This window comes from Notolepis coatsorum (genome assembly GCF_963971535.1).
Source record: "Notolepis coatsorum genome assembly, chromosome: 20".
NCBI lineage: Eukaryota > Metazoa > Chordata > Actinopteri > Aulopiformes > Paralepididae > Notolepis > Notolepis coatsorum.
This window is the reverse complement of record NC_140184.1, coordinates 43314785-43333709: the sequence shown is the minus strand read 5'-3', so window position 1 is coordinate 43333709 and position 18925 is coordinate 43314785. Positions and strand designations below refer to the sequence as shown.

General features: G+C 44.3%; 1 protein-coding gene across 1 annotated transcript in view; it reads left to right on the top strand.

Annotated features, from left to right (window-relative positions):
• The window catches only part of cenpf (centromere protein F), a 162133-nt gene that overhangs the window by 115379 nt on the left and 27829 nt on the right, over positions 1–18925 (top strand). Inside the window, exons 27-32 of the mRNA XM_084337734.1 lie at positions 2296–2514; positions 2766–2909; positions 8300–8489; positions 10818–10915; positions 16886–16936; positions 17826–18668. Of these exons, the coding sequence (XP_084193860.1) occupies positions 2296–2514; positions 2766–2909; positions 8300–8489; positions 10818–10915; positions 16886–16936; positions 17826–18668 (1545 nt within the window). The remainder of the gene's footprint in view (positions 1–2295; positions 2515–2765; positions 2910–8299; positions 8490–10817; positions 10916–16885; positions 16937–17825; positions 18669–18925) is intronic.

Genomic DNA, 18925 nt, shown 5'->3' with positions numbered 1-18925 from the left:
TGCCATAGCGTTAGCAGTTTGTACAACACAACGCACGTTTTAACTATAGAATCAGCCCGCGAGGTAATAGTCAACGAAATGTTACCGTAGCTACTAGCTAGCAGAGGAGGAAATGGGAGTCTGAGAGGCGGGGTGTTTAAAGACAATGATAGGCGTTTATCCAAGAAGGCTAACATACAACTGTGTTTTACTAACTCCAACCGGGACTATTGCCGCTTTCCCACTGCATGCCATCACCTCCTAACGTTACCGGAGCTACCGGAGCTGATAATAACATTGCCTGAGCTGAAGGTGCGTGACACTAAAATGTCCGTGGGGACCCGGCGCCAACCCATAGATAGTTCCAACTCACTGAATGACGTAATCCACCACAGTTGCACTCAATATTTAAATAATGTTAGTCTAAATAAATGTAGACAGATACATAATAATTTCAAGCCGAAAACGAATCTTTCCATTAAGAACTGACAATCAGGGAATTTAAACATGGTTGACATTGTTTTTTTGTGTTTATATTAAAGAAAGGAAAGTCTAGTGCTGGCTGAGCATATTGTTTGTTTGCACTAAGTTAATACTTTGACAAATGTAGCCTATATTTTTCAGTCAGTTCGGTCTTTGTGTGCCAAACATTATTTAAGGCTGTAAACACTAACACTGTAAACTTATTTTTATTTTTTTTAATAAATGAGAAGCATGTTTAGATTTGAGTGTTACATTTTTTTTTAATAAAAATTAACGTATATCGAACCGAACTGAAAACCGTGACCCCAAAACCGTGATACGAACCGAACCGTCCATTTTGTGAACCATCCCACCCCTACCGTTTATCATAAAAATTCAGTGCCCCCGAAATACAAAAAAAGCCCCCGAAAATCAATTAAGGGGGGCAAAAAAAGCCCTTGATTTTTTTTTTATATTTCTAACCCTGTGTGACGCGCTGCCATGGCAACTGATCTTCACCTTTAGCATGGTTCTATCGATGTCAAACTCTCCATAGTTCTCTCTGACCAATCCTGCCTGCTCTCAGTCCTTATCAGTGTTTATGTTAACAAGCTGCCGAACGACCTCGGAGCCACACACCCTGCTTGCTACCGTGGAGACACAGAACTGGCTGCCGCGGCTACTTTTAAGATCTATAGATCCATCTGAGTAAATGCTGTCACCCACCGATATATATACATTATATACACATTGAAAAACATAGAACATTCTTCACATGGGAAAGCATGTCGAAAAAAGTAATAGCCAATGTTAACAACAGAATAAAAGTCCTAGCAAGAAATTCGAAAATACCTGGACAGGAAAGCTCTTAGAGCACTTGCATTAGTTCAGTGTCATTTTGACTATGCTTGCTTGTCCTGGTATGACAGTGCCCCCAGCAACTTGAAAAATAGACTTCAAACTGCCCAGAACAAGCTAGTTAGGATAGTCCTGCAGCTCCCCACTCGTACTCACTTAGACCAGCCCCACTTCAACAGCCTAGGGTGGCTCAGGGTGGAAAAAAGAGTATCCATGATAAAATTATGCCTAGTTTATATGATTTATAAAGGGGAGGTGCCAAGCCAAGGTAGAGACACAAACATAGTTCCGTTTAGATTCAAATTCATGACGTACGGCCAGCAGACCTTTCTTTACTCAGCTGTAGTACTGTGGAACAGCCTGCCCAGCAGCATTAAACAGACCCCCGGGTTAACTGGCTTCAAAAAGCATTTACGATCATGGCTATCGGCATAGGAAAGAGAGGGTAGCATATTTATTTATTATTCTTTTATCTTCAACTGTATATGCATATTGTATCTTAATGTTTTATGATGTTGTTTTATGTTGATGTATGTCCTGTTTTTTAATACCAGGGACCATGATGTAAATATGTGCTTGCATTTTATCATGTTTTTATCCCTTGGATGATCCACAATAAAATCACTCAATCAATCAATTAAACATAATGTTTTGTAGATACAGTACTGAATTCTGCCATCCGGACACATGCAATTTGAAATATTATTATAGAATATAGAATACCAGGCCTATAAATGACCTTATTATAGCCAACTTGCACATCTATGGATCGAGCCAAATCTCCTCTTTCAAATGGCAGAGTTCAATTTGGATTCAGTGTCTCCAGGCGTGCACTGAAGAACCGTGAATGAAATTTACTGTATGTACTAGATCTAGATTGCCTGTCTTGAGTCGGTATCTTCCAGTGAGGAGCTTTGATGAGCCCAGTCGGTCTCTAACAGAGGCCATTGGAGACAACTCTTTGTTTATTTTTTGTCCTTGGATCTGTCCATCCAGGCCAGCCAATTGAGATCAGAGCTGGTGTCGTGCACCGAGGAGCGTGATGAGCTAAGCCAGTCACTGGGCCGCTGGAGGGAGCAGGTCCACCGCCTGGAGAAGACGAACTCCGACACCAGGCAACTCATCTCCATCCTGGAGGAGGACATCCGAGTGGGGAGGAAGGAGTATGAGGCCTCGCAGGGCACCGTGGAGAAACTGGAGACTGAGAAACAGCAGGTGTGATAAGAAAAATAATGACAGACGACACACACTTGTCTCCAATGATGATTCCCTGTTTTGCTGATTTCCCAACCCAATTATTTCCTGCCAATTCTACACATCAGTCGATCAAATGGACTATTGATTTAGTCAGTGGAAAACTATAAATAATAGGACAGACCTCGTACTTAGTGCCGTCTTCTTCTTCTACAATTCTTATCTCAGTTTCCCCATTGACAAGAAAATGTTGTTTTGTATCCGTTCTCCAGCTGCTGGAGCAGTGTAGAACCTTGGAGCAGGCCATCTCCCTGCAGAGTGGTGAGAAAGAGAGGCTCCTCGGTCAGTTCAACCAGTACAGAGAGGACCAGACCTCAGCCTGCCAGACGTCTGAGTCCATGGCCTCCAAGATCCAGGTAAAGAAGCAGTGTGAGATGTATGCACTCTGGCCGGGCGGCAAAACCGTATCGATAATATGCGTGGAAAGTTTACACAGTGGCGCATCCATGTGTCCTTTGTAGTTTGCGCAACACACCATTTGACTTGTCTTTGTTCAGGTTTAAATGTAAACTGGCCACTAATTAGAGGCCAAAGAGTGGTTACATATCAACTGGCCTCGCGTCCCGCTCTGCCTACTGAGATAACCCCTTATCTCCACGCACCTAGCGTGCACGAGAAACAAAAACAAATGCACCCACTTGCACGTGACCATGCCACTCCCATGTGCCCTATATTACACCGGAAGTGGTCACGCCTCACCCTTCCTCATTTCGTTTCCAAGCGGAAGCAGCTCAGATGCACTTCTTGAACTGGAGATTGTTATGGAGCAGAAGGTGAAATTACACAATGTTGGGTATTCGCCAGAAGTTCACCAGCCCCCGGAACCTTCTCGGCACGTCCTAACAGCGCAGCGGTCCTGTCCTGGGTTTTCCTCGTCTCGTGACAGTGGACCGAGGGATGTCGCGCGAAGGTTAGCAGTCGAGCTAAGTCGTGCACAGGTGGGACCTGCGCTATCAGGCATTGATACTAGCATGGGTAATACTGCTAGTTGTCTCGTGAGACGGCTGAGTGATGTATTGACGCAGGGGGGCGGGATATTTGGATGAGCATGGTCTTCATGACACACTGTTTGATGTTTTTCCAAGTATCCTAGCGCGCAGCTAATGCTACAATGTTGGGGCGCCGTTCCCATGTACCCCACCGAGGGCTGTCTTTACTGTCTTCCCTCCTCTTAACCATTCACGCTGACGGTCAATCAGTGTCTAATGTTGGGGGTTTAGCGGGGGATTTTTTACCCTTTCAGGGCTCAGGGCAGGTGTGCTTTTTGTGAATCTATGAATTGAAAATGGGGGTCCCTGATGTAGACAGGACTAGCGTTTTCTCTGGTCTGCATCCCCTTAACAATTGTGTGTGTTGGGCTAGCCCATTCCCAATAATAGAGTTTTCGTTCATTCTTTCATTTATCCCTTCATGGGTGCACACCGCAGTGGAGGTTGTTACATGACTACTACTGAGGCAGTGCTTCACCAGTAGTAGACTTTGGTCAGCAGCCACCACTGGTGTTCAATGCTTAGTGAAGGAGGAGGCATCAGTCCTTTGCCCTGACATGGTGGAACGGTGTCCCGCCCGGCCGACGCCATGAGGCGAGTCGGCCCGGCAGGTGGCTGGTGGGCTGATGAAGCCTATACCGCCGCGGTACATGATTTAGCAGCGACTGGCAACATTGCTCAATTGGCTGCTTTTCTGTCAAAAATGGTGTCGGGTGGTGGGGCCTTAGGGCCAGCCGACGTCAACCATCGCGCGAGGTTTTGAGGTTATTCAGCTTTTGACCTAGCTGCAAGCTATAACCGCAGGGAGTGCTAGGATGCTGTCAACGGTTGTTCACAGGCGTCTTTGGTTGGAGCAACTCCCCTTGAGGAGGAGACCCCGGGCTCCCCTCTCCGCGGGTGGACCTGGGTATGTCCACGGAGGCGCGGGCGGTATTTGACCTGGGCCCCACGCTGCCCCACACCACGCAGCCAGAGGTGAGACCAGGGGGGGGGTGTCAGACCCATACTGGACGCCTCTATGCCTTCTACAACGGCGCTCAGTTTCCGGGTTCCTTTGATTGGCCACTAAGCCCACGTGACCGCGCGCTAGCACGGCCCCCTTATCCCGCGCGCTAGCACGCCCCCCTTATCGCCCACTCTCGCGCTGTGAAGCGGAAACGGCTTATTTATTATTTATAAATATACATTACACTTTATAAAACCAGCATGTCATGTCTCCTTTAATTGTGGGCGAAAGGAGGGAGAACTAGAATGACTCCATTTCCCAGAATGCATGGCAATGTTTACTTCCGCCTCCACAACGTGAGCTCCTCAGACACAGCGCGACCCACACACACAACGGACAAGATAGCAGTTCTCCTTCATCAAAGCACACACACACACACCAAAGTTCCCCACATGAATCTCACCGTGACAAACCGGGAAAGCCACCAAGACACCAGCCCAGCCCCGCACCCTCGGCGAGGAGCGTTAGCCTAGCCACAAGCCAGCGGCAAACATTCAGACACAACGTTCATTCATTCAGCCAGCATCACTAACACCGTGCACTATGCAAATATTATCCGCAGGCTGCATTAGCAGCCAGCAGCCAACGTTACGTGATACATTACATTGTACATATGTGACACAGCCAAGTTAACATTGCAATCCCTTAATAAAGTCCACTTACCAATGGGCGATGTGATCCTGTCAGTGCTATAGTGAGAAGTGACAGCCCGCCACCATTTGAAAGGCAGCTGCGCGAACTGCGCATGATCAGTCCCAATCACAAACACCTGTTAACTTATTTAGACCCCTTTACACATCTGATCCTTATATTAAATAAACCAAAAGTCTTGACATTGACGCTGTCGCGCATCTACTGTACTGTGCCAAAGTCAAGAGAGCGCATTCATCTGGTGACTAGAAATGTGCGCTCAGTAGAGCACCTCTCTCTCTCTCTCTCTCTCTCTCTCTCTCTCTCTCTCTCTCTCTCTCTCTCTCTCTCTCTCTCTCTCTCTCTCTCTCTCTCTCTTTTTTTCAATTCATCAGGACATATATGACATACAGATAGAGAGTACTGCTACATCTATACATTTATGACATACCAGATTTGCAAATACAGTACCGTTTGTGATACAAAAAGACCCATAATAGTGAATATTTAAGTTAAGTTTTGCCATAATCATGTCTTTTGTCATAATCAGGTAGCTGAACAAAAAAAAAATACATTATATATATATATTTCTATTAATCATTTTCGGCATTCTGTTTTCGGCCAACTGTTTCCTATTTTCGGTATCGGTTTCGGCCAAGCATTTCCCATTCGGTGCATCCCTAATTGTAACGTTAACACAACGCAGCTGTCAACTGTACTTTCATAACGCCATAACATTATTTCGCTGTACATTAACACAACGCAGCTGTCAACTGTATTTTCATAACGCCATAACGTTATTTCGCTGTACATTAAAACAACACAGCTGTCAACTGTACTTTCATAACGCCATAACGTTATTTCGCTGTACATTAACACAACGCAGCTGTCAACTGTACTTTGTAACGTTATGTTATTTCGGGCATTCATAACGTTATATCGCGTATATATATATCGTATTAGCGCTTTAATATGGCTTCTGTGATTAATGTGATTGACCAGCGTTAATGTGATTTACCAGCGTTGCTAATATGAACCAAAGGCTTTAATATTGCGCGTTCTGGCATCTGTGATTAACCGTGTTGAATGGGGGTCTGAGAGCACCTGGGCGAAGGAAAAGGAAATGCGCATTGCTTACCGGCGAATGGGGAAGAATGCGGAAGCGCTCTTGCACTCTTCGCAGGGACCGAAACTAGAGAGCGCCGCCCGCCATTTGCGGGCAGTTTTTACATTTGGCGCCTCCCACTTAGAGGACTGACCGCCGTGTGGCGGCCAATCAAATGGTCATGTGAAAACCAAAAATCATGATCCAATTCTGAGCGGAGTTCTCACTCGCTGTCTGAGCGCATTGCTGCTCCTAAACCTCCCCTACCTGTTTCTGTATGCTGCATGTAAACACACAGTCACCGTGACTGATGTTAGTCTACTCTAGTCAGAGAGACCTCCGTGAGCTGATGTTAGCTACTGTTACAAAATGACCCAGTCAACTATTCACTTTTAGTTTAATACATGAGGCATTGTGTAACGTTATCCAGCTGGCTAGCTTCTGATAGCTCCCGACATAAACAACTGCAAGTGTCCAGTTACATCGCATGAGGGCTGCAGCGCTGCTGACTAGGGTCCAGGTGCACGGTAGGAGAATCCTTTCATGCTGAATGTAAGAGTTTAGGGTCCAGCTGTAGCGCCGGAGAATCCTTGCTGGAGCTGGAGGCCACTAGAGTATACACACAGACAGTGGAGCTGTTTGCAGACAGCGAGGTGACGATGTCTCGCAGATAATACAACTACAAGTATGATTATATAATATATATATTTTATTAAAAAAAAATTATATAAAATAATAATAATTTTTTTTTTTATCAAAAAAAAGTTGGCAGGTAAGAAATCTGCTTGGCGGGTAGATTCTTCCCATCTACCCGCCACTGGCCGGTGAGTCAAAAAGTTAATTTCGCTCCCTGACTCTTCGGCTGGGATTAATATAGACGCTGGCTGGACAGGTTCCCCCCGGGGGCTTCAGGGCGCACTCCATTCGTGGTGTGGCGGCCTCTGCTGCCCTGTTAGGGGGAGCCTCGGTGGAGGACATTTGTGCTGTGGCCTCCTGGTCCTCCCCGAGTCCTTTTGTTAGGTTTTGCCTCATGGACGTGACTGGGGGTTCTGTGAAACTCCCAGGCAGTCCTCAGGTCCGGGCCCTCTCCTGCGTCCCGGCGTCAGATGGGCTAGCGGGAGTGTGTGGGTGTGGACCGCCGGGTGCTATGTCACACGTGGTCCCGCTTGCGCTGTGCGTTCAGGGGTGCCTGGTTCCCCCCCTTTTCGCACTTTGGTGGAGTTGACTGCCTCCCCCCTTCGTTAGGACGGGTGGGTGGACGGGACTCCCCTCCTCCCTGACTGGGGCTTACAGGCCCTCAGGGGGTGCATTTTTCCGGGCCACGCGTCTGCTCTTCCCTTATCTCAGTAGGCAGAGCGGGACGCGAGGCCAGTTGATATGTAACGTATGGTTATTCTATAACCCTAGTTGCACGATACTGGCTGAGCGTCCCGCTCTGAGGTCCCTTGGATGTTTTTCCGCTTATGGAAATCGAACTGAGGAAGGGTGAGGCGTGACCACTTCCGGTGTAATATAGGGCACATGGGAGTGGCGTGGTCACGTGCAAGTGGGTGCATTTGTTTTTGTTTCTCGTGCACGCTAGGTGTGTGGAGATAAGGGGTTATCTCAGTAGGCAGAGCGGGACGCTCAGCCAGTATCATGTAACTAGGGTTATAGAATAACCATACGTTACGTTACCAATAATTTCCATGCTGCAATGTTAGAAGAACAGAACAAAGAAAATGCCAAAACATTTATCTGCAGTGGTAACATGCTCAAATGATTCCCTCAAAACACATACAACATTGATTACAGGCACTCCACTCAGTCTAGATAAGAAAATACCTGTTAAATTTGCATTATACTTCTCTCTTGGTCTTTTCTAACACAACAGTTGGGGGTGTCTCCATTACATAGATAACATACCTCTATTCTGTCCCTTTGGCCCACTAAAGTTAATTTGAAATGTTTTCTTCTTTTTTTCCCTGTGAAGTGTCCATTCTAAATTCTAATGTCTTCTTCCTCACATCTCTCCAGACTCTAGAGGGAGAGGTATCCTGTCTGTCCCAGTCACTGGAGTCCTCTCTGTTGGAGAAGGGAGAGATCGCCTCTCGCCTCAACTCCACTCAGGATGAGGTGCAACAGATGAGGAGCGGCATTGAGAAGCTCCAGGTCCGTATCGAGTCTGATGAGAGGAAGAAGAGGAAAATCGGAGAGCTTATGAAAGGTAGGTATTTATAAAAGTGATGTTTATAATAGGCGTTAGAGGGCGGTATAAGACCGTCTGCCAGCTCAGACACACTCAGAACAGTATGCACAAGGTGCCCTGCTGAATTATAATTGGCAATAGCTAATAAAAGAAATACCGTGACAGAACCGTAGATCTACGTTTTTGGCAAACAATGTGTTAACATTGAGCAGACATGGACAATTGCCACTGAGCTCATTCAGCACCTTCTTGAGATCAAGTGTACTATAAATCTAAGCAAATTAATAAAGGGCAGATGATTTACAGGGTGTTTGTAGATACAGTACTGAATTTTGCCATCCGGGACACATGCGATTTGAAATATGAATATAGAATATAGAATATCGGGCCTATAAATTACATTATTATGGCCAAGTCATACATCTATGGATCGGGCCAAATCTCCTCTTTCCAATGGCAGAGGTAAATCTGGATTTAGTACCACCAGGCACCCATTACAGTTAGACGTTCACAGAAAGGTAAAGAAACAATATATGTTGTATTTTATGGCAATAATGTTCAGGTTTGTTCGACCTGTGAGATATAATTGTGAAAATAACCGTCAGAATTTTTCGCAAATAATATTTTCAGCAGCTTTCACAGAGGCTGGTGTGAGCTGGGTAGTGTAGTTTTATGAATTTTTTTGTACATTTTAAAGCATCAATCTGGTGCACTTTGAGCCGAGGCAAAATAAAGAGGCTAGATCTATGATGAACTTTGTGGTCAAAACACAAAATCGACTAGACTAGTGCTTCCCAATCCTCTCGAAGCACCCCAGCCGGAGGGATGCACCGATCCGACTTTTTCAGTCCTGATACGGATACCTGGGTTTGAGTATCGGCCAATACCGATCCGATACCCATTGTCAAATCCCCCCCCCAAAGTTTAAAAAAATTATTTTATCCACGTTTTTTTCTTTTTTTATACTATATTTTGTTTTTAAGAATTGTAAAGGATCACAAGTGTGTTTTTGATTTGTTGTAAACAAAGACAGAAAATAAACTTCATTCAATTAATAAACTGTATGCCTCACTGTCACTGTGTGGAAGAGACTGGGATCATTATTTTATGCAAGGCAACATCAGGCTTGACTTAAAACATTACTTTCCTAACTTAGTGAAACTAAATGTAACAAATAACACAGATATAAATGTACTGAATGGTTATTTCTTATTTTATTTATATATATTTACCGATACCCGATCCAGCTGTTTTACTGATATTGGCTACCGATACCAATATCGGATTGGTGCATCCCTACAATGTATTTGTTAAATTCCACCACCAGCACACCTGATTCAACTTAACTAGCCCTTTATTAGTTGAATCAGGTGTGCTGGTGGTTGAATTGAACAAATACATGGAACGGCTGGGGTGTCTCGAGGAGAGGTTTGCGAACCACTGGACTAGAGCATACATTTGAGCCATCAAAGAAATGAAGCAAAAGTGGTTACCTGTGTTGAACTGGTTTATTTTTTAGAAAAGAAATATATGTAGTGGATTACTATTACGACTACTACCACTGCCAATACTACTGATACATCCCTATTGGCAAATCTTATGTAAAAAAAATATATATATATCTTTTTTTTTATTAAATATATTTTTTGGTTCATTATACAACTGTGGCGGGACTAATTAGACTGTGGCGGGCCGCCACAGTCACAGTCTAGGTAATTAATGGGAAACCCGGCATTGAAAGCCCTGTAGTCCTCTGTCTTAGGACTACAACACTTTCATGACACGTTATTTCCTCTCGTCTAATTCATCCGCTTTCCGCCGGGATGCGCCGAGATATTTATGAACTCATATTTCGCTAATAACACTTAAAATCATTGGTAAACAAATGTAGTGCTGAAAATATACACTTTGACTGCTGTTTTGATGGGGTTAGGGTCTTTACTCTTGGCTACACTTGAAGAAGAAGAAACGCAATATTAATTAATACGGACTATTTATGACGTGAAGTAAATCTCTGCCCAATACCGGGCCCGTCAGCGTTAATGCTTTTCATTTATTTTGAACAATAAGGTTAATATAGCCAATACAAATCTTTCAGATATGTTTGGGACATCCCTAATCTTTAGGTATCACAACAGCTGTTTGGTAAATGAAAATACAAGGTTTAGATATTACATTTGATCAATTGATTGTTACAATCACTACAACTGTAATGAAGAAATGACAGAAATGTCAATTACATATTTTTTTTCTCAATACAGCACAACACTTTATACTAGTAGGCTGGGTATTGGAACACCACTATCTGTCATATTGCTGAGATTGTCCTGACCTTAATCTTTCCAGCTTCCCAGAGGAAGGCTGACTCGCTTCAAGACCGCATCAACGCCCTGGAGAGAGAGAAGGAAGGCGCAGAACAAAGTCTGGAAGAGGCTGTCTTGCAGGTATACTATCAAATCACATCAATAATATGAGTACAGTCAATTATATTTCATGAGCAGTCAATTAAAGTATTAGGATAGTGAACCTAAATGTCCCATTCTGTGTATACTAGGAGATAAAACAGATGGGTTATCTGCAAGGGAAATGAGAGTTGTAACTAGGGATGCCCCAATCACGTTTTTTGCCACCGATCGTCGTGAGCCATATCGGCCAATACCGATCGTTTTTGATTAAAAAAGAAATTAAAAATAATTGTATATATATATATATATATATATATTTTTTTTTATAAAATATATATATTATATAATTAGACTTGTACTTGTATTATCTGCGAGACATCGCCACCACGCAACAAGCTCCACTGTCTGTGTGTACTCTAGTAGCCTCCAGCTACGGCCAGGATTCTCCGGAGCTGCAGCTAGACCCTATACTCGAGTAGCCTTCAGCTACGGCCAGGATTCTCCGGAGGTGCAGCTGGACCCTATTGATCATATTCAACAACATGCCCTCAGCTTGAATACGCATCGAATGAGTGTTATAAAACATTGATATCAGGAGCTGTCTGTGGCTACTGCTGGCCGGCTATATAACGTTGATACAGCGCCTCTGTGAACTATTTAGTTCAGTGGGACATTTCGTTTTGAACAGTGAGCTGGCGTCAGCTAACATGAGCTAGCTGAGGTATCATACACGTCTCTACTAGAGTTTGCTGGAGCGTTTGTTGATGTCAGGAGCAATCGGTAGCTGGCCGGCTAGATACCGTTCGGTTAGACCAGTGATTCCCAACATGGGGTCCGCGGACCCCCTGGGGGTCCGCCAGGGTGCGCAGGGGGTCCGCCAGACCACAGATGATTTGAGTTTTTTTTTTTTTTTAGAAATATTTAATTAGCACATTTTTATCATCAGAAGCATGAATAGTCTCTCCACTACAATAAAAAATAAAGATAAATAAATAAACATCTAGACATGATTTTTTAACGTTAACAGTAGGCTACCGGGTAGCCGCTAAAACGCGAATCAGTTAACTTTCTCGGCTCGTCTGCAGTCAGCCGCCAGAGGTGAAAATGTGTGACAAACGAAAAGGAAAAGGAGATGACGGCAGCTCATCTGCAAAAAAAGTTAGGACCTACAGCAATCGCGAAAATTACATCACCATGGGCTTCACTGAGGGACCAGACAAACTACCTGAGTGTGTGATTTGTGGAGAAAAGTTGGCAAACTCGAGCCTGAAGCCCAGCAAGCTGAAGAGACATCAGGCGGCTAAGCACCCAGAAACCGTTGGGAAGGATCTGGACTTTTTTCGGAGGAAAGAACAGTCTCTCAAGGCGAACAAGCCTGTTGATGTTAGAGTAGCGTGGAGCAGGGGTGGCAGTGATTTACAGAAGGCTACCGAAGCCTCCTTTGAGTGTTCGCTTTTAATTGCAAAAGCAAAGAAACCGCACAATATTGGCGAGCAGCTCATCAAACCAGCCTGCATCAAAATGGTTTAGAAACTGTGCGGCCCACAGGTGGCGGATAAACTAAAATCAGTACCACTCTCGAACAATGTAGTGAAAGACCGAATTGATAAGATGTCAAGTGATTGCGAGCAGCAGCTGTCAGAAAAGCTTAGAAAGGGTCCATTTGCCATACAACTTGATGAAACTGTCGCAGACGAGGCTGTGCTCATCGTTTATGTGCAGTATATCGGAAATGAGGATCTGAAGCAGGACATTCTCATGTCAGTCAACCTTACTACCACCACTTGAGGTGAGGATATTTTTACTGCAGTGGATTCTTACTTCATTCAACATAAATGCAAACCGTTCACCATTAGGGCCTGATTTGAGAGGATGAATACAGGATTTGAATATTGGCCAACATTTTGAAATACATATGGTGCAAGATGAGATTTGTTGATTGAAGGCACAAGTCAAAGAAGCATAGTGGGTCTAATTATGATGCATATGCCTGTGTATAAGCAGTTAAAATGACAAAGTATTAAAATGACAAAAAAAAGTATTTTATGGTATTTTATTAGGAGGGGGGTCCAGGAATTTCATCAGAGATGTTTGGGGGTCCCTGGGGGAAAAAAGGTTGGGAACCCCTGGGTTAGACGATGCCTCATCATGTATTGGACTGGAAGTGAATGGTTGACTGGGTCATTTTGTAACGGTAGCTAACGTTAGCTAAGGGAGACGCCGTCCTCCGGCTCCCGTCCCACTAGACTAGACTACTAGACCCGTGTTTACATGCGCACGGGAGGAGCAGACGCCGCACAGCTCCCGGTGTCTGAGACAGAACTCAGCGAGACGAGCGAGTGAGATCGGGTTTGACGATCGGCGAAAATAAAGCATTATCACCGATCGCATATTTATACTGATTATCGGCCGATAACGATCGGTGGCCGATCGATCGGGGCATCCCTAGTTTTAACATTGAGTTGTCTTGCTACTAAACATAAAATTGTTATCAACTGGAAGATAAGAACCCCAACCTGTTTATAGCTTAACACATTGGCCGCCATGCATTGTACCCATCTTTGGGCCCAGTCTGCCAGCGCTGTAAGCCTATGGAGATGTTTACCTTCTTTGCAGGGCTATAACTTTTTAAATATTATAGCTATATCGACATTACTATGGCCCATTCAACATCGGGTATCTATCGTTCCGGATGTGGGAACGTTATATTTTTTCATTCATACATTGTTGCGTTAATACCGTCGTGAATATAAGTATGTTTTTAAGGTTTTCTGCAGTAATTCCTAAAATTCGAATTATAGGCCCCGAAGCATATGATAGATTATCGATTGGCGTTTCTTTCCTATATACATGCTATATTAAAAATTCAAATGTATATGATCGGAATATTTTAGGCAACCAACTTGTGTTTAGCGTTTCTCTGATTGGCCACTACGCCCATGTGACCGCGGCAGCGCGAGAGAGCTGCAGCGCGGAAATAGGCTGTCTATTGCCTCGCGCTGCAGCGCGGAAATAGGCTGTCTATTGCCATTCTCTAAGACAAACTCTAACCTTAACCAGCTCCTTAACAGCGCCTAAACTTAACCCTTCTAACCTTAACCAACTCCGAAACAATGCCTAACCTTAACCAATGCTTAAAGTTAACATGCCTAAACTTAACCGGCAAAAGAATGCACGTTAAAAAATATTGCCATTCTCTAAGATAAACTCTAACCTTAACCAGCTCCTTAACAGCGCCTAAACTTAACCCTTCTAACTTTAACCAACTCCGAAACAATGCCTAACCTTAACCAACTCCGAAACAATGCTTAAAGTTAACATGCCTAAACTTAACCGGCGAAAGAATGCACGTAAAAAAAAAAAATTAAAAAAAAATTGAAGGGAATCGAACTTGTTACCAACGGACCGCAGGATCCACAGCAAGGCAGCGCTACCAATTGAGCTAGTTCTGGATGTTAAAAAGGGGGGATTACTGCTACATAATGCTGCCGCGATAAGAGATGTTTGGGGGTCCCTGGGGGAAAAAAGGTTGGGAACCCCGCTCCGCTCTGCTGCTGCCGCGGGGGCGTGGCTAGACGCAAGTTGGGCGTGGCTAGACACAAGTTGGTTGCCTTTAATATTTAGGCGATCGGTATACATTATGCTTCATCATGCGTGAAGGGGGGGGGGGGTCGTTTATAATTCCTTGATCGTCAGTAATGCCTTTATTTAGTATGGGTTGATACGTTGATCAGACTGATTGCAAACAAAGAAATGGACAATCAAGCTGAAAATAACGTTAGATTCCTCTTACTGTTCGCCGATGAGACTGGAGGAAAAATATTCCAATTATTTGACGTCGATCTGCTCGATCCATTTCCCGTTTGTATTAGGGATGCACGATATTGATTTTTTGACACCGATACCGATAACTTTATGCTCCTCAAGCCGATAACCGATATTTATTCTATTATAATATTTTTTTTTAAATGTATATATATATATTTATCAATTTCTTTTATTTTTTTGAGTATTTATAAGCTCCGACGTCATCGGTACTGCTATCAGTACTCGAGAAATTATGGAGTTTTTTTTTTTAGGAATTTAAACGTCGCAAACTAATCTTGTTGGCCGTTGTCTATATATCTCCTGCCTCGGTGTCTCTGCCTGCGCAAGGAGCGGGCTGTGCTGTGCTCTCTCCTCCCCTCCCACACACACACACACACACTCACTCACACACACACACACACACGGGTGCTGCCTAGTACAGACAGCTCTGCTCTCATCATGGCGGACAGAACGAAACGTTCAAAAGTCTGGGTCTATTTTACTAAAGTCGATGCTGACAACGCTCGTTGCCACAAGTGCAACAAGACATTTGCCAGTAATGTATAAGCGCTGGTACTTGTCAATGTGGCTGGCGGGGAGATAACGTTAGCTCCGAGTAGAGTAATGGCTGACAATCCGGAGGTAAATAAACGAACGAGAGCTTCTGATTGGTGGTAAGAAGAAGAGGTGGGTGCAAGCGGTGGGACGTAATTGGCAGATCGACTGTCTGCCTCCGAATGTAACGTGACTACGTCACAGCCAAGAAAGGGAGCGCTGGATTTGTGAAAAACTCCCTGTTCCTAAACCACACGCTATCAGTTTTACCACAGTACTGGCAAAACGGGAGGAGGCTATAATAAAAACAAGCGCCCTTCATCCAAATCCACCCACACCGGATTTCTTTTAACCAAAAAATGTATTGTATATTATCGGAGCTATCAATAACGTTATCAGGTTTATCGGGATGACGTCATAATTGCTGATATCGGCCCGATAATTATCGTGCATCCCTAGTTTGTATGACTCAATAAACGCCAAAATCATATTGATTATTGTGTTTCGAAAGCGATCCCAATGCACTCGATTGTGTATCTAGACCCACGTTACAATATATCTCTGGCGGAGGAATTTCCCTGATGCACCGAGCGCCACTTCCGGTTTGGCGTGGAGTGTAACTCGCCTGAAATCCACCAGGCGGCGGTATTGAGGCGTTGCAATATCAGAACAGGGTCCAGCTGCATCCCGGAGGGAGGCTGGATGAATTATGAATGCCATGGCGAAAAAAAGGAAATATTGATCCCAAAAACGAGTTCCCTCGTTGTTGGCGCACAACGCATGGCGGGCAATAACGAGTATACTCGTTGTTGGCGCACAAAGTGTTAAGCAGTTGGTTGGAAGAGTTTATTGAATTAGTAGGGATGGAAAGAGCTACACTGCTGCTACACTAAGGCACCTGGATCCAGGCCTAGATGGCTTATGGCATAAAATAAAGTCTTATTTCAACTCCTTACTGGACCATGTGTAATGTATAATTCTGCTTGTGTACAGGATGCAGGGTTAACTCTTCTTGTCCACAGTCACTCAGTACGTTGGGCTAGTGAGTGGATCATACCTACTAGCCACTTGGTTATTTTCCCAGCATCCAGCTGGTGGCTGGTGTTAATTTTGTGCCCTGCTGGTATAATATGATGAGCTAACAAAGAAGCTAGTTTTGGATCTCTTGTCAAAAACATACAGAAGTATTTTCCTCCGTTTGCTTTTGTGCACATATGCTGTTCTGTGTTCTTGTGCAAAAGGCATGTAATTTGTGTTTGTTATATGCATTTGTATTTGTATTGTGTGTATGTTTGGAATATGGTGAATGTAGGGCTGGGCAATTAATCGAAAAAAAATCGCGATCTCGATTCATAGACCTATGCAATCTCATTTCTAAGTTATGACGATTTCTTTTTTTTATAAAAAAAAAAAGTGATAGATCTTTTTCTCTTTTTTTTTAAATGATTTTATTGAAGAAATAAGAATCGTGAGAGAATCGTGATCTCAATTCTTAGAGAGAGAAATCGTGATTCACATTTGAGCAAGAATCGCCCAGCCCTAGTTGAATGTCTTTAAATTACAATGGAAAAAGTATATACAGTATATATAAACTCTGAACCTACGTTTTTGTTTCCTGATCATACTTTTAAAAAACTTGTTCCACAGGCTGAGATGGCCAAGGCAGAGCTGGAAGAAATGGAGGAAGAAAAGAGAACGGTACCAAGAACTTTTCTGCTCAGTCTGTATGTATGTAGTGCAGCAATTTCATCAGAGACGTACAGGTTTGAGACTCTGAGGTGATAGACTCATCCTGAGAAGGAAGTTCTGATCCTTGTTGGCATTATGTGTAGCATGGGTTCCGGCTAGGGATGAAACGGTGTGTGTAAAATAACACAGTTCAGGGCACCTAGAGACTGTTAGGCTACAGCAAAGGGTTCTACAGTACCAAAGAAGACCTAATACATCACTTCTGGGGTGTGTATGGAGTGCTTTTGAAACTCGCCGTTGACTATTTCCATGTACTGTCACACAACACTAAGAATAAGGGATACTACACTCAGTTAACATTAGTAATGCATGCCCGCTACATTTAAATCCAAAACTGAGCGGGACATTTTAGTTTGTCCAGGCAAGGTGGTGAGTGCAGCTGTGTCAGTTTGTCTCAGAAAAGACAAGCTATATCACATAATATTCTCTGCTGTTTAGGCGCATTACAGATTTACTTTTGTCTAAAATAGAGATGGATTAAATGGCGACTGATGGGCCAGTTCGCATCCCTCCGGTACATTACCAGCACAAGGAGAGATCCAACGTATTTACACAAAACAACTTCTGCATTTCGATTCCAACAGGGCAAAATCCATAATCAAATTGTTTATGTTGTTATTTCTAGCAAACTATATGCAGCCCAATGCAGACACGTTTGTTATAGCAGTGCATAACGTTGAGCCACAATGTTAATATTTCAACAGGTAACTTGGAACAGACACAAGGCTGTCAGTTATCCAACACGTCCACTATAGGCTACACGGAGGGATAGACTCCAGAACTGCCTGCAACTCTTTGATTACTCTTCCTTCTCTTCCCTTCTCTCCTCTCCTCTCAGGTGGAGAAGGAGCAGAGAAAGCTCGGCGAGCAGCTGTCTCAGCTGGCGGAGGAGCTGACCCTCTTGGGGGCAGAGAAGGAGCGTCTGGGGCGGGAGCTGGATGCCAAGAACGGAGAGATGGATGCGCTGAGGGCCGAGAAGAAGCACCTGGAGCTGGAGCTGGCGGTGAAGAATGGAGAGATGGGTGCGCTGAGGGGCGAGAAGAAGCACCTGGAGCTGGAGCTGGCGGTGAAGAACGGAGAGATGGATGCACTGAAAGCTACCAAGGAGGAGAGGCAGAGGAGTTGGGCGGAGGAATTCCGGGGTCAAGTGACGCGACTGGAGCAACAGAATGCCGATGCAGTGGGTGAGAAGGAGAGAATGCAGTTGCTCCTGGAGGAGGTGGAGAAGAAGAGAGAACTCCTGCAGGGCTCGGTGGAGGAGAGGCTGCGGGCTCTGGAAGAGGAGCGGGAGGAGGAGAGAGGAGCGTGGGGGAGAGAGAGCAAGGGGTTGGAGATTCGCCTGGAGGAGTCTGAAAAAGAGAAGGAGATGCTACAAGCCGCCATGGAAGAGGAGAAGGAGAGAGCGGGAAAGGAGAGGAGAGAGGCCATCGAGAAGACTATTTCCATTCTAGAGAAAAAGAAAGAACAGGTGGTAGAAGATAGAGATAGATTGGCGGAGGAAAACCAGAAGATGCAGGCTGCCCTCTCCTCACTAGAGGAGGAGAAAGAAAGGTTGCGCTCCACCCAGTCTTCGATACGAGGGGCGTTCGCAGGAGAGAGAGCAAAACTCCAGGCTGCCGTCACCTCACTGGAGAAACAGCTGGAGGCTCAGACATTGTCCGTCTCTCAGCTCACTAAGAAGGTACACACACAGACACTCTTCTCTCAGCTCACTGAGAAAGTACACACACAGACACTCTTCTCTCAGCTCACTGAGAAGGTACACAGACACTCTTCTCTCAGCTCACTGAGAAGGTACACACACACACACACTCTTATCTCAGCTCACTTTAATATCGGTCTGTCCTTAACTAAATAAATTCTTAGTTGACTAGTAGTCATTGCTTTTTTTTTTTTTTTTTTTTTTTTTTATTAATCGTTTGTTGATTTAATCGAAAA